Here is a 16,712-nt window from a genome sequence, read left to right as displayed (position 1 = left end):
TTTTAAATGCAGAGAGCTTGATGTACACAGGAGAATGGGAGAAACAGAATTACAGAATCAAGACAATTGTGATTCTCATTTGGAGGATGGGGAGTATCGGACGGGGGAAGAAGCTATGTTTTGTCGTACTTGGTACCCCCAATCATGTGTTTCCGCACGTTACTGATGGGAGCAGGAGCGGCACGCCAGGTTTCCCACTTGTGATACGCAGCGATGTGGACAATGGTCATATAGATTACCAGGAGTACAGTGGGTTTCACAGCCTGTGGTCCTTGTTATTTATCTATATACTGCTGGCATTATATTTTTTGTCTAGCAGCTGGTTGAAGAGCGCATAATCCATGGTGTTCAAATCTTTGCTTAGCAAGCAAAAATAATGCACCAATATTTATTTGATTTATGTGAACGCTGGGCAGGTAAATAAGAGACTCCGTAATATTACATGGATTAGTTGGAGGAGCTCAGTGTTAATGTCACTGCCTTTGACATGGGTGAATCCAGTTACAATCCCAGTGTCAGCTGTCCTTGTTTATTTATTTTATTTATAACACGTGTAAACAGGAAGTAATACAGTGAGAGTTACCGCTCGTTCTCACGCGTGTCCTGGGCACAGAGTTAAGATAACAAATAATACATGGTTACAAATACATAGTTACATAAGTGAGCCGGGTATAGATTATATATGACATTGCATATAATGGTGCAAGTCACTCAATCTTCTGGCACCTGAGGTACCAATATTAGATTGTAAGCTCTATGGTGCTGGGACTTATTGTGCCTGCAAGCTTCTGTGTTTAGCGCTATAGTCACGGTCAGCGCTATAGTCGCGGTCAGCGCTATAGTCGCGGTCAGCGCTTTAGTCGCGGTCAGCGCTATAGTGACGGTCTGCGCTATAGTCACGGCCAGCGCTATAGTCACGGTCAGCGCTATAGTGACGGTCAGCGCTATAGTGACGGTCAGCGCTATAGTCACGGTCAGCGCTATAGTGACGGTCAGCGCTATAGTCACGGTCAGCGCTATAGTGACGGTCAGCGCTATAGTCACGGTCAGCGCTATAGTGACGGTCAGCGCTATAATCACGGTCAGCGCTATAGTCGCGGTCAGCGCTATAGTGCGGTCAGCGCTGTAGTCACAGTCAGCGCTATAGTCACGGTCAGCGCTATAGTGACGGTCAGCGCTATAGTCACGGTCAGCGCTATAGTGACGGTCAGCGCTATAGTCACGGTCAGCGCTATAGTGACGGTCAGCGCTATAGTGACGGTCAGCGCTATAGTCACGGTCAGCGCTATAGTGACGGTCAGCGCTATAGTCACGGTCAGCGCTATAGTCACGGTCAGCGCTATAGTCACGGTCAGCGCTATAGTCACGGTCAGCGCTATAGTGACGGTCAGCGCTATAGTCACGGTCAGCGCTATAGTCGCGGTCAGCGCTATAGTCACGGTCAGCGCTATAGTCACGGTCAGCGCTATAGTGACGGTCAGCGCTATAGTCACGGTCAGCGCTATAGTCACGGTCAGCGCTATAGTGACGGTCAGCGCTATAGTGACGGTCAGCGCTATAGCAGGAAAAGAAAGAAAGACCTGTCTAACTTTTGGGGGAAATGACAGCTGTTGCTCTAATTCTCCACTGGGAGTCAGTTTCATACCGCGAGTATCATTTCATACCGCGAGTATCAGTTTCATACCGCGAGTATCATTTCATACCGCGAGTATCATTTCATACCGCGAGTATCATTTCATACCGCGAGTATCATTTCATACCGCGAGTATCATTTCATACCGCGAGTATCATTTCATACCGCGAGTATCGGGGGTACCAGCAGATGCAGGGGCGACCTCCGCCGTGTCACAGCTGTGAGGGGCGGGGTGTCGGTCTCGGGGGCGGGGCTTCTTATATGTGGGAGGAGTCTCACTTAGTGGGCGTGGCTTTGTGCAGGGAGAGGGGCTGAGCTAGTACTATATGATGAGACTTGTAATAGGACAAGGAATTTGTATGTGGGAGGAGCCTCGCATGAGGCGGAGTGTAGCCTCGGTGTGGGCGGGGCCTGCTCTGTGAAGTTGGTGGGCTCATGGTTCGCGGAAGGGCGGGGTTAGTGGCCGGAGTTGTCTCCCGCGCTCCCTCCTGCGCCTGGAGGCGGGGTCAGTGAATGGGGGAGGCGGGGTCAGTGAATGGGGGAGGCGGGGTCAGTGAATGGGGGAGGCGGGGTCAGTGAATGGGGGAGGCGGGGTCAGTGAATGGGGGAGGCGGGGTCAGTGAATGGGGGGGCGGGGTCAGTGAATGGGGGGGCGGGGTCAGTGAATGGGGGGGGCGGGGTCAGTGAATGGGGGGGGGCGGGCTCAGTGAATGGGGGGCGGGCTCAGTGAATGGGGGGCGGGCTCAGTGAATGGGGGGCGGGGTCAGTGTGCTGCCTCTCCCGCGCTCCCTCCTGCAACTGGAGGCGGGCTCAGTGAATGGGGGGGGCGGGGTCAGTGAATGGGGGGCGGGCTCAGTGAATGGGGGCGGGCTCAGTGAATGGGGGGCGGGCTCAGTGAATGGGGGGCGGGCTCAGTGAATGGGGGGCGGGGTCAGTGTGCTGCCTCTCCCGCGCTCCCTCCATGCCCCGCTCCGGAGCGCTGGTTCCTGCAGCGGTCTCGGCGGCTGTGAGTGTCCGCGCGGCGGGCGTTGGCCATGACGCTGTAGCTCGTGCCGCCTGTCCCTGCTTCTCTTGCACCCAGGGGCCCCGGGCTCCCACCTCCGTGTCCGCGCCGCTCCCCGTGCGAGCATGGCAGCCCGGAGCCTGCCCGAGCCGCCCGGAGGGGAGCCGGAGCCCGCCGCTCCGTGCCGCTGCCCCGCGCGCTGCGGGAGCTGCCGCATCTCCGTGGGCTTCTTCGCGCTGTCGCTGTCGCTGCACATAGTGACTCTCTGCTGCTACCTGGAGCTGCGCGCGGAGGTGCAGCGGGAGCTGGGCTCCTCCCGGGACGCTGGCCCGGGTACCGGGGACACATACCCGGGCTTCTCCCAGCCCCGGAGACCTGCTGTGTACCCGTCCGACCGGCAGCGCCGGGTAAGTAGCTGCCCCCACCGGACGTGTATGTGTGCCTGATGCACTACCTGCCCCCACCGGACGTGTATGTGTGCCTGATGCACTACCTGCCCCCACCGGACGTGTATGTGTGCCTGATGCACTACCTGCCCCCACCGGACGTGTATGTGTGCCTGATGCACTACCTGCCCCACCGGACGTGTATGTGTGCCTGATACACTACCTGCCCCCACCGGACGTGTATGTGTGCCTGATGCACTACCTGCCCCCACCGGACATGTATGTGTGCCTGATACACTACCTGCCCCCACCGGACATGTATGTGTGCCTGATGCACTACCTGCCCCCACCGGACATGTATGTGTGCCTGATACACTACCTGCCCCCACCGGACATGTATGTGTGCCTGATGCACTACCTGCCCCCACCGGACGTGTATGTGTGCCTGATGCACTACCTGCCCCCACCGGACGTGTATGTGTGCCTGATGCACTACCTGCCCCCACCGGACATGTATGTGTGCCTGATGCACTACCTGCCCCCACCGGACATGTATGTGTGCCTGATGCACTACCTGCCCCCACCGGACATGTATGTGTGCCTGATGCACTACCTGCCCCCACCGGACGTGTATGTGTGCCTGATGCACTACCTGCCCCCACCGGACGTGTATGTGTGCCTGATGCACTACCTGCCCCTCGGACATGTATGTGTGCCTGATGCACTACCTGCCCCCACCGGACGTGTATGTGTGCCTGATGCACTACCTGCCCCCACCGGACATGTATGTGTGCCTGATGCACTACCTGCCCCCACCGGACGTGTATGTGTGCCTGATGCACTACCTGCCCCCACCGGACGTGTATGTGTGCCTGATACACTACCTGCCCCCACCGGACGTGTATGTGTGCCTGATACACTACCTGCCCCCACCGGACATGTATGTGTGCCTGATACACTACCTGCCCCCACCGGACGTGTATGTGTGCCTGATGCACTACCTGCCCCCACCGGACATGTATGTGTGCCTGATGCACTACCTGCCCCCACCGGACATGTATGTGTGCCTGATACACTACCTGCCCGCACCGGACGTGTATGTGTGCCTGATGCACTACCTGCCCCCACCGGACGTGTATGTGTGCCTGATGCACTACCTGCCCGCACCGGACATGTATGTGTGCCTGATGCACTACCTGCCCGCACCGGACATGTATGTGTGCCTGATGCACTACCTGCCCGCACCGGACATGTATGTGTGCCTGATGCACTACCTGCCCGCACCGGACATGTATGTGTGCCTGATGCACTACCTGCACGCACCGGACATGTATGTGTGCCTGATGCACTACCTGCCCCCACCGGACATGTATGTGTGCCTGATACACTACCTGCCCGCACCGGACATGTATGTGTGCCTGATACACTACCTGCCCGCACCGGACGTGTATGTGTGCCTGATGCACTACCTGCCCCCACCGGACATGTATGTGTGCCTGATGCACTACCTGCCCCCACCGGACTTGTATGTGTGCCTGATACACTACCTGCCCGCACCGGACATGTATGTGTGCCTGATGCACTACCTGCCCCCACCGGACGTGTATGTGTGCCTGATGCACAGGTGCCGTGTTACCCAAGAGAGCGGATTCAAATCTGTGAGCAGGAATTAGTTGGGAATAGATACTTGGTGTCATGGGATTAAAACAAGAAATCTATGCTTCAAACGTGTACCCGTGTTAATTGATCAGCCTTTCCCTGGGAGGTCTGTCCTATACAATCAGATCACGTGTGAGACCCTTAAACAAAATAATCATACAGAACATGCATGTGAATATTTGTCCCGTGACCTGTAAGTAAGGGCATGGCTGGTGCAGTTGCTGCTATGTATTGAGCATGCCGTTATTTGCAGCTCAGATTCAGGCTGTCAGGTGGAATGACACCCACAGGGTGCCTGTGCTTATCCCTGACACAGGATTGCTATAGGCGTTCCCACTGCCTGAAATCCTCCCCTTAAGGGATCCTACAATAAGACACGAGTTCTGACCAGTATATGCTATTTCCAGAGCCATACCGGGGTCAGATTATTACTATAAGGAGGGTTGGAGAGGAATTCCCCGCACGGTTGATGAAATTGGGTCTTTGCCTAGATTCACGCACATCGGTTTCTTAGGCCGTGATTATACTAAGAGCGTCAGTGCAGTAGCACTGTCCTGTGGCTTCATAAGGCCCGTAATATGAGTGCACGCGCGTCAGTTAGAATTGGCGGTGTCCAGGCCTGGCGTGCTATACTTAAGCCGTGCATGGCAGTGAGCGGTGGCGCGGCAGATCACAGCAGATACGTGAGAATTTATATTTTCGCACTGCTGTCGTGCCACGTGACGCTCTTTAGCCAATGACAGCGTGGCTAGGCTGGGGGGGGTCCTGGGGGCAGGAGGAGCAGGTCAAGTAAGGCTGCGCTTATAGTGCCGGCAACAGCGCCGCAATGTCGCATCGCTGTCGCCGGCACTATAAGCGCAGCCTTAGTGTACCAAACATAATGATATAGATATTGTACAGTAAGTGTGATATTGAATTAACGATTTATACGAAGTCTAACTTGACAACTTTTAAAAAAAATGACATTTATTTAAAATGTGGACTTTTTTACTGTATTATTTTAGTGAACATAATAATTGGGGTATTTCTATTCTAATTATACTAAAATGGTTATTGTTTGAAATTTTCATGCACTGTATTTAGTTTCTCTCCCCGCGGTTGTTGGCCGCTTTACTTGTGTTCTGATCACAACAATACTTTTTGTTTTGCTGTAAATATGCCAGTCAGTGGCAACAAAGCGACGTGGGGCTGGTATTCATATGCAGGGTGTGTGATGTCATCGCGATGCCCACCTGCCGCTCCCAGCACAGATCCGTGCACAGTGTGGCACGCGCACGCGCACGCGCATTCATGCGCCAACTATAAAACAAGCCTAAGTAGCGATGCTGCAGAGCAACATGCACACGAGATTTAGCAAGCGCGCGCAGGGGAGAAATGCTCAGGTGTCAGAACACATGTAATCAGGCTTGGTCCCCGCTGGCTGCTGCAGAGCTCGCTGCGGGGATAAGATGGGGCCGCCGCTGCGCTGAGCTGACAGTTTTTCAGGGATACATGAAAATTGAGTTGAGACCTAGTGACTAAGCGCTAGGCCACGCCTCGCAGGCGCACGTGCAGCACAGGCAGCGGGGCCGGAGCCTCACAGGTGCTCCCTCACAGGGATATAACAGGGGATCCTGTGATCATGTATGGCCCATTAATAATTCGGTCCCAGTGTGCACTGTAGCATGCACGCCCAGCAAGGGGGGTGGGCGTGTACAGCGCTTCACCGCGGTCTTGGGAGAGATTGTGGCGGGGGGTTTGCAGGGGCATGGCTATGACCTCACGCGACTAGTTCGCCCTCATTGGCTGAACCGCCGGGGGGGGGGGGGTGGGGATTGGTGGCCACGCCTCCGTCGGAAGTTGCAAATATATATATATTTTTTTGTATTTGCAAAAACTTGCAGTACAGCCTTCCACGACGAGGTAATTACTGGGACCGGACTGATTGAGGGGTCGTGCTTGTACGCGCACAGTGCACGCTGAGGCGTACGCTGTAGATGGCACTGGGACTGTGGCCATATACTTGATAAGATTAAGCAACACGGGCACTGCAGATTTCATAATATATTTACATAGCACAAACTGTAGCACATTAGGCCGAGTCCATGCTCCCAGCTTGCTCGCTGAGGCGCAGGGAAAGCGGGTGCTTTCCCTGGCCTTGCGGTTGCTTACCGCACGCGCTCTCAGCAGGCCGTCAGGGGGCGGGCCAGTGACGTCACGGAGCTGGTTCGCCCTCATTGGGCGAACCGCTCACGTGACCGGCCTGTCTCGCCGGCAAGCGGGGGAATTGTAAATTCCCCTAAGACCTGCGCTTGCGGAAGCGCAGGTGAGCCCCTACTAAAGCCGCTCTAATTGCGGCTGTAGGGGCTCAGTGCTGAGCGAGAGCGCGTCAGCATGCTGCCGCAAGCAAGCAGCAAACATGGCCGAGGCCTTAAGTACCATAAGGCTGCGGTCCCAGTAACTGCTGCAGCGCACACCTCGGCGTGCGTATAAGCACCGCCCCTCTATGGGCTGGGCCCAGTATGCACCTTCCCGCTAAAGGTGCAGCCGCGCCGTACTGCCAGGTTTTTTTTAACTCCATGAAATTGAGTTTAGAACTGGCGACGGAGGCGTGACCACGCCCCCGCCGGCGGTTGACCCAATGAGGGCGAACCAGCCGCGTGAGGTCATAGCCACGCCACCACAACTCCCACCACGCCCCCTCCCGTTGCTCTCTCTCCCTGGAGGACTGCAGATCGCGGTTAGCGCTGTGCACGCACCGTAACCCCCCCCCCCCGCCACAGTGCTGACTGGGACCGCAAGCCTAACACATTCACCTGTGTTGCTTAATATACATTAACGGCCTTAACATTTATTTATTCTATTTTTAAATTTAAAAAAATTGATTCAATACATTCATCTGAAAACGAATTTGTTGTAATATATATTTAACAAACACATTTACGTAATGGGCAGATAATTTTTTTTGGCCAATTTCATTCCACAAGCGATCACAGCGCCTGCCTTTCCAACACCCACCCAAGAATTCTCCTATTGGAGATTTGTCCATAATAGTGATTGATTATTAATAAAATATGGCTTTTCCATAAAGAAACTGTATTGTGTATGAAATCTTCATGTAAACTTTTTCTAGTATTTTCATTGATTAGATTTTGGAGGAACATGATTGGTGTACTGAACTAAACTGTGATTGGACAGCTGCGTCATGTGACGTGGCTGTCGCTGCTTGAAAACAAATTTGACTGTCTCCTGCTTTGCAGCAGCGAGCGGGGACAGCTGCATTTGGTATAAGCAGTTTCAGGTGTGTGAGAGGCCTTGTCCAGGGTGGCGCTGAGCGGGCGGCGTGCTCCCGCTGGCCGCGATGAAACACATTGCGTCAATGTGTGGCGTGAGCAGTCGCCTGAGCATGCGTGGCGCTTAGCTGCTTGCCAATCAAGCAGATTTGAATCTGCCGTTTGCTTGCGCCTGCACGCTCAGCGCCACCCTGGCCACAGCCTGACACTTGTTTTTGCGCCGCTTTGTGTCGCTACAGGAGACACCACAGGCCGATTTCTGGTTTAATCACGGCCTTAACTGCAAAGCAATACCACACAACTGAACCCTTCACCCCCTGATTATAGTGGGACTACCTGGTGCTGTTACTCATAGTGAAGTGACAGTACTTCTGCACTTGGGGACACAATGGTTTCATCCATTGGATCTTTCTTGCTTTGAAGAAAATGTTGCATATACCTAACTTACCCTTTCAGCTTTGTTTTTATTGTGGCAATTGTAACATGACTCTGAAGTTGCATAGATTTTACAGTGTTTTTAGTGCAAGTACAAAGTGTTTTATTTTCTCATAATGGAGGCGAAAGATGCAGGATTTATTATCGTATGTCTTTAAAATGTTTTCCAGTATCTGGAGTTTGTGCTGTTTAGTTGCATATTTTAAGAACTAGATATCACCACAATAAACCGCTGAGGCAGGATGCTGTTACCAACTTTGGCTGAATTGAATAAGCCAAGACACGCATTGCTTGACCCAGTCCCTATTTGAATTATGTTTCCCAAACAGGACTGTTTGTTTGTATGGTTTGTCCCCCCCGCGTCCCCATGGGTATAGGAACAGCCACAGACTTGCTAGTATGTAGTATGCAGTGAAACAGAGCAGCGCAGAACATTAAACAACAATATAAGGCTTCTCAGTGCAGCATTGTATAAACGGTATCTAGTGTACCGTGTACAGTGAATGGATATAAAAATAAATAATGCGCAATAGTGCTTAACAATAAGCCAGGATTAAACCAGTGAAGGTGATGTGCTAGTGATTAAGTGAACAAATCACTCGCATAAACATCTGCAGGAGGATGGTCTGCTCATGTGAATATCTCTCCTAAAAGACACATGGAGAGTACAGAGCATAATACAGTTTAATGCACAAAACAAATGGATTTAAATTGGGGAAAGGCACACTCACATTCTCCCAAAGATAAAATCGCAATGAGTGCTTTAAAGGGCACACTCGCGCCACTCTGAGATTTCCGAACAGCTCTGGAACAGGAAAGGTGATGGTGTTAGTCCCTGCTATCCGCCTCAATCCTCCGATCAGCGTTGTGAAGTTGCGGCCGTCGGCACTTCCATTTGTTTTGTGCATTAAACTGTATTATGTTCTGCACTCTCTGTGTCTTTTAAGAGAGATATTCACGTGATCAGACCATCCTCCTGCAGATGTTTGTGAGTGATTTGTTCACTTAATCACTAGCACATCACCCTAACCCTTCACTGGTTTAATCCTGGCTTATTGTTAAGCACACTATTGCGCATTATTTATTTTTATATCCATAGTATGTAGTATGGCCTTTCTGTCTCCTATTCTATCGCTACAATATTCAGCCTGTATTCCCTGCCTCCTATTTACATTGTTCTCCTATTCTTATGCCATCCAATATTAACAAACAGTGTTTCCCTTTTTTTTTTTTTTTTTTTAATTTATTTATTTATTTTTTAACTTTGTTTAAAACTGGATTGTATTCTATTCACCATTCCACTCTGCAGGATCCTAAAAGTGGAATAGGGTGACAAATGATGCCAGTCTCATGATTTTTCTTTGCTAATTGTATTAAATTGCATACTAAGTTATTCATAACAATAATGCTAACCACGTGTTTATTCTGCAGAGATTTGCACGTGTTTTTGAATTTCAGTTATTCACATCTTTTTTTTTTTTTTTTCCCCTCAGTATCATTGTTGGTTAACAGAATTGCAAAAGGTATCAGTTGCCACGACTAGCATACCTTTTTGTAGAAAACGAACTGTTAAAATGAAGCAACGGTTGATGTTAACGGACATTGTTTTCCAATCCTAAACGTGTGTGTGTTTCTCTATCTCTCAGGCTGCAATCCCAGTAATGTCTGTGACACGTGCGCCCGGCGGGGGGGGCGGCGCGTGTCACAGCGCTAACCGCGATCTGCGGTCTGACAGGGAGAGGGGAGCTTGCGACGGGAGGGGGCGTGGTCGGGGATTTGCGGGGGCGTGGCCATTACGTCACGCGGCTGGTTCGCCCTCATTGGGTGAACCGCCGGTGGGGGCGTGGCCACGCCTCCGTCGCTAGGAGTAAACTCAATTTGATTGAGTTGTGAAAAACCCTGTCGCACGGCGCGGCTGCACCTTCTGCGTGACGGTGCGTAGTGGGCCCAGCCCCATTGAGGGGCGGTGCTTACACGCACAGTGCACGCCGCGCCGTGCGCACAGGGTGTACTGGGACCGCAGCCTCACAGTGCACTGGACGCTTCAGACAACACAGAACACAGAACAGGGAATTATAACACAATAAGCGCAACAGTTAGACAATAGGAAAGGAAATCGCTGCCCTGGAGAGCTTACAATCTATGTGGTATGTTGGGAAACTAGAGAGCAGGCGAATAAGTGCAGTGCTTGGCAGGACTCGCTGTGGGACTATAGCCATGAGCCCAGGCTTCATTTAAGAGGTGGGTTTTCAGGTTGGTCTTGGCAATAGAGATGGAGAATGTGTGATGAGAGAGGTGTGATGAGAACCAGGACAGAGCTTTGTTGTGGATTCCAAGTGTTTAGAATATGAAGGAGAAGAGAGGGTGGTGGACCGTATCAAAAGCAGCAGAGTGAGAGTGGGTCCAAGCTCGTCATCCATGTGTACTCACTGCCCTCTTCATCTGGGCAGCAACCACATTGGAGTATACTCGTATTCTCCCAATATAGTGCCAAATAATATGCATTTTACTTTGAAAGTTTAACTCACTACAATTATTTAAACCGTTAATTCTGTTCTTAGACATTAAAGCTGCAGTTCAGTCAATATCCTGCATGTGTGTTTTTTTTAATAAATCAGTTCTGTAGTAAGAAAAAATACTTTTATCATTTTCTGTTTTTAAAAAAACAACTTTGAAAGACCAATTTTCTTGTATTCTATTTTAACAAGCATTTACTAAGGCACTGCCCCTTCATGTCCTGTCACAAGCCCTGTCACACCCCTTTGTCAGCCCTGCCCTCCCTCTAGCACATGTCAGTGCAGGAGTGCTCATGAATATTCATGAGCTTCCACTGACAGACAAGCAGATTATAAACAAATCCCAGTTTTTTAATATGTCACCAAATTTCGACCTATCAATACATGGAGAACGAATTGACCGGCAGCTATACAGTTCTTTAGCTAATTAGAGATTGCCCACATAAAACTATTGAAGTGAAAAAATAAATGTAAAAAAAATAAATAAAAAAGACTGAACTGCAGCTTTAAGTGCGCATTATTTCTAATCTGGAACCTTTTTACTACACTGTTTTGATACATGCACTTTACCATTGTCTCTTGGTATTGCCAATCCCAACCAAGGCTGAGGGCATTGTGACGATAAGGGTACTAGCATCACAAAACTAATGAAGCCCAGCTAGCTACCCCTAAATCTATCTAATTTGGCCACCGTTGTAAGGCTTATTTTGGCCAAATGCATTTAACATCTGGGGAAGAACAGGGACGGTGTAAATGTATTTCCATGTCTGTAAGAATGTATTTAAAAGTCTGTATTTGTTATTACCTGTAAATGCAATCCCACAGTTTAGTGAATCACCATTCTTCTGTGCTTTGAGTGTCAGCCCTACCAGAAGGCAAATGAGATATTCCATTCTTACTATAATTTCTATGTTGATTCTATAGAATCACTCACGAGACGTGTTCCTCCCGAGCCGGCCCCAGTCCCTCCACGCTGCAAGGCTCGCTGCGCACTGTGATGCGTCAGCCAGCAGGGGATACACGAGGATCGTGATCCCGAGCGGCGACGCGTCACGTGGTGCTGCAGGGAGGAGGGGAGCTGTCTCGAGCTATGGGGGTTTGTGTGGTTCAAAATGCATGGCAACATCCCTCCCTCCTCTCCCTGCCTCCCCTCCCTCCCTCTGCCTCCCCTCCCTCCTCTGCCTCCCCTCCCTCCTCTCCCTCCCCTCCCTGCCTCCCCTCCCTCCTCTCCCTGCCTCCCCTCCCTCCCTCCTCTCCCTGCCTCCCCTCCCTCCTCTCCCTGCCTCCCCTCCCTCCCTCCTCTCCCTGCCTCCCCTCCCTCCTCTCCCTGCCTCCCCTCCCTCCCTCTGCCTCCCCTCCCTCCCTCCCTCCCTCCTCTCCCTGCCTCCCCTCCCTCCCTCCTCTCCCTGCCTCCCCTCCCTCCCTCCCCTCCCTGCCTCCCCTCCCTCCTCTCCCTGCCTCCCCTCCCTCCCTCCTCTCCCTGCCTCCCCTCCCTCCTCTCCCTGCCTCCCCTCCCTCCCTGCCTCCCCTCCCTCCCTCCTCTCCCTGCCTCCCCTCCCTCCTCTCCCTCCCCTCCCTCCCCGCCTCCCCTCCCTCCTCTCCCTGCCTCCCCTCCCTCCCTCCTCTCCCTGCCTCCCCTCCCTCCCCTCCCTGCCTCCCCTCCCTCCTCTCCCTGCCTCCCCTCCCTCCCTCCTCTCCCTGCCTCCCCCCCCTCCGGTGCCCGTTTCACTGGGACGGTTGCGGCCAGCTCATGCTGAGTTTGTCTTCTTCCCGGGGAGCAGAGGCGGCAGCAGCAGCATATTTATTGGTGGTGAGGGGGGGGGAGAAGCAACACGGCAGAGGGGTTTCCATGTGTGTGCCTGTGTGTAATGGCCCCGCCCCCCACGTCATGACGCCCCCCACTCCAAAAAAAGTTTCCTGCAGATCGCGGTGCAGTGAGATGCATGCGCCGCCGGCAAGCAAGACAGCCGTGCGGACGCGTGCAATGGGGCATTAGCCTGACGGTGACCAGCTGGAGAGAGATCTCAGAGGAGCTGCTGTGTGTGATCGGCACTCGGAGATCCTCGACGAGAAGTGGACAGGACAGGCCTTCTTAAAGCAGGCCCCTGCACCTAGCGAGGCTAGAGTCTCCTCCCCAGGCCCCTGCACCTAGCGAGGCTAGAGTCTCCTCCCCAGGCCCCTGCACACAGCGAGGCTAGAGACTGCTCCCCAGGCCCCTGCACCTAGCGAGGCTAGAGACTGCTCCCCAGGCCCCTGCACCGAGCGAGGCTAGAGACTGCTCCCCAGGCCATTGCACCTAGCGAGGCTAGAGTCTCCTCCCCAGGCCCCTGCACGTAGCGAGGCTAGAGACTGCTCCCCAGGCCCCTGCACCTAGCGAGGCTAGAGTCTCCTCCCCAGGCCCCTGCACGTAGCGAGGCTAGAGTCTCCTCCCCAGGTCCCTGCACCTAGCGAGGCTAGAGACTGCTCCCCAGGCCCCTGCACACAGCGAGGCTAGAGACTGCTCCCCAGGCCCCTGCACACAGCGAGGCTAGAGACTGCTCCCCAGGCCCCTGCACCTAGCGAGGCTAGAGACTGCTCCCCAGGCCCCTGCACCTAGCGAGGCTAGAGTCTCCTCCCCAGGTCCCTGCACCTAGCGAGGCTAGAGACTGCTCCCCAGGCCCCTGCACACAGCGAGGCTAGAGACTGCTCCCCAGGCCCCTGCACACAGCGAGGCTAGAGACTGCTCCCCAGGCCCCTGCACCTAGCGAGGCTAGAGACTGCTCCCCAGGCCCCTGCACACAGCGAGGCTAGAGACTGCTCCCCAGGCCCCTGCACCGAGCGAGGCTAGAGACTGCTCCCCAGGCCATTGCACCTAGCGAGGCTAGAGTCTGCTCCCCAGGCCATTGCACCTAGCGAGGCTAGAGACTCCTCCCCAGCCCCTGCACCTAGCGAGGCTAGAGTCTCCTCCCCAGGCCCCTGCACCTAGCGAGGCTAGAGACTGCTCCCCAGGTCCCTTCACCCAGCGAGGCTAGAGTCTCCTCCCCAGGCCATTGCACCGAGCGAGGCTAGAGTCTGCTCCCCAGGCCCCTGCACCGAGCGAGGCTAGAGACTCCTCCCCAGGCCCCTGCACCGAGCGAGGCTAGAGTCTGCTCCCCAGGCCCCTGCACACAGCGAGGCTAGAGACTGCTCCCCAGGCCCCTGCACCGAGCGAGGCTAGAGACTGCTCCCCAGGCCCCTGCACCGAGCGAGGCTAGAGACTGCTCCCCAGGCCCCTGCACCCAGCGAGGCTAGAGACTGCTCCCCAGGCCCCTGCACCGAGCGAGGCTAGAGTCTGCTCCCCAGGCCCCTGCACACAGCGAGGCTAGAGACTGCTCCCCAGGCCCCTGCACACAGCGAGGCTAGAGACTGCTCCCCAGGCCCCTGCACACAGCGAGGCTAGAGACTGCTCCCCAGGCCCCTGCACCGAGCGAGGCTAGAGACTGCTCCCCAGGCCCCTGCACACAGCGAGGCTAGAGACTGCTCCCCAGGCCCCTGCACCGAGCGAGGCTAGAGACTGCTCCCCAGGCCCCTGCACCCAGCGAGGATAGAGACTGCTCCCCAGGCCCCCAGTTGGTATTGTGTTTTGTGCATCTTTGTTTGTTTGCTGGCTGCCAGAATAAACCCCATTTTATTCTACAACTTTGTCCTGTCTGGTGCTGGTGATCCCGGTGGTTTTGGTGTAAAAGTGCTGGTCTCCCGTGACTGGCTTGGTCAGCGCTGATCCTCGCGCACGTTTCCGCAAGCGTGTGGAAGCGTAGCTCTTAAATTTTTTTTCGTTTGCACGCTGAGGGGAGCGATGGGCCGGTCATGTGAGCGGTTCGCCCAATGAGGGCGAACCAGCTCCGTGACGTCACTGGCCCACCCCCGGATGGTGCGAATTAATGCCAGGGAAAGCACCCGCTTTCCCTCAGCCTCCGCGCGGCTGAAGTCCCTATGGACGCAGCCTAAAAGTCTCTACAAACTGTGTGTGTGTGTGTGTGTGTGTGTGTGTGTGTGTCTCGGATTTATACTGTATATCTGGAATATTAATGCATGGCTGTATATTCATATCTCATACATTGTTCACCCTATGTGGAATACTAAGTAAGCATTAGGGCAACTATTCCTATTTACAGCTATATACTGACATTGGATCTATACAATACTCTAGTAGATTCAGCGACTACAGCAATTATATACAGTATACATGGGGCTTTAACCTATAGGATATCCATTATAGGCCTATTAATAGTACTGCAGCATCTAAGGACCAACGACCTGTAATACTTAACTCAGGATAATTTATCCAGATCCATTTGAGTCCTTATTACACCTCTATAGGGATTTTTGTGGATTTTAATTATTTAGTGTTATATATTTTGATGTAATTCAAATATATATTTCTATTTTAGCCTTCTCTCTTTGGCCACATTGTTCAATATTCTGGGATATTCACTTATGGGCTATTATTGCCAATAATTTGTAAATATTAGCAAAGAGTGCATTCTAATGGGTTTCTTTTGACCCTTCCTTGGGGTTTATTCTGTGTGTTCTTTACTATTTACCTCTATGCACCTGCTACTTCTTAGGACATACCATTATAGGAGAGCAGTATGATTCATCTGTTACGTGTGCATTACTTGGTCTGACTGTGAGAGACCTAGTGGTAAATTCAGAATAGAAAAACCCAAATATTTTGGGGAAAGGAAGGATGCCGGGTCAGCATTAGATGGGACTGGTTTTTGGCTACTTTGAATCAGTGTGGCTTTGAGTTAGGCCTCGGCCATGTTACGTGCTTGCTGGCGGAAGCGCGCTGAGGCGCGCTCCCGCTCAGCACTGAGCCCCTACAGCCGCAATTAGAGCGGCTTTAGTAGGGGCTCACCTGCGCTTACGCGCGCTTGCGGAAGCGCAGGTCTTGGGGGAATTTAAAATTCCCCCGCTTGCCGGCGAGACAGGCCGGTCACGTGAGCGGTTCGCCCAATGAGGGCGAACCAGCTCCGTGACGTCACTGGCCCGCCCCCGGCCAGTGACGCGCCCGCCCCCGGACCGCCCCCGGACCGCCCCCTGACGGCTGCTGAGAGCGCTTGCGGTAAGCAACCGCAAGGCCAGGGAAAGCACCCGTTTTCCCTGCGCCTCAGCGCGCCTCAGCACGCCAGCAGGGACCGTGGACTCGGCCTAAGAGTTTTCTTTTGTACTGCATTATTAAATGAATACAGAGGATTCGGAATCACATGTAACAGGGATGTGTAGCCACGAGATGGATCAGTGACACGTAACTTACACTGGCCACATCTTTCCCCTGGTTTCCTGAGTGTACCGTGTGTTTTGGGGCCTATGTGGGCGCATTGGCATGTTTCCACAATTTAGAATGAAGATTATAGCCCTAATGTTTAGACGAATATAGGAAGTGGCATAATAAACTAGAGCACATCTATGAAAATGGTAGCGCGTTCTTCACGCCCTCACGCTTAATGAGTAAACCGACGTGCTTGCGAGGCAGGGTTGTGCCCTCTTGCCTACCCTCCCCCTGTTTTGAGCCATCCCCCCTTACCTTTTTAATGCTGCGTCATGTGACATCGCTTTGCCATGGCGTCGCCCGAAGCCAGCTCAATTTAGGTGAGTTACAGAGGCCTTGCGCTGAAGAGCATGGGGCCTCTGTAACCACAGCGCCCCCCCCAAAAAAATCTTGGGCGCACCCCTGCTGTAGGGTATGCTGCACGTTTACAATGTGTGAATATGTACAGCACTGTGTGGTGTTGCAGTACTGACCGATATAGCGAAATAAACAATCCACATACTGTATATAGTTAA

The 16,712-nt window shown here is 53.1% G+C and overlaps 1 protein-coding gene across 1 annotated transcript in view; it reads left to right on the top strand.

The window, feature by feature from the left end:
* Window positions 1-2,562: 2,562 nt before the first annotated feature.
* The window catches only part of EDA (ectodysplasin A), a 138,680-nt gene continuing 124,530 nt past the window's right edge, over window positions 2,563-16,712 (top strand). Inside the window, exon 1 of the mRNA XM_075573580.1 lies at window positions 2,563-3,043. Within this exon, the coding sequence (XP_075429695.1) occupies window positions 2,762-3,043 (282 nt within the window). The 5' untranslated portion in view covers window positions 2,563-2,761. The remainder of the gene's footprint in view (window positions 3,044-16,712) is intronic.

This window comes from Ascaphus truei, chromosome 16, assembly GCF_040206685.1.
Source record: "Ascaphus truei isolate aAscTru1 chromosome 16, aAscTru1.hap1, whole genome shotgun sequence".
NCBI lineage: Eukaryota > Metazoa > Chordata > Amphibia > Anura > Ascaphidae > Ascaphus > Ascaphus truei.
The sequence above is the reverse complement of the archived record's forward strand: the minus strand, read 5'-3'. Positions and strand labels throughout refer to the sequence as shown.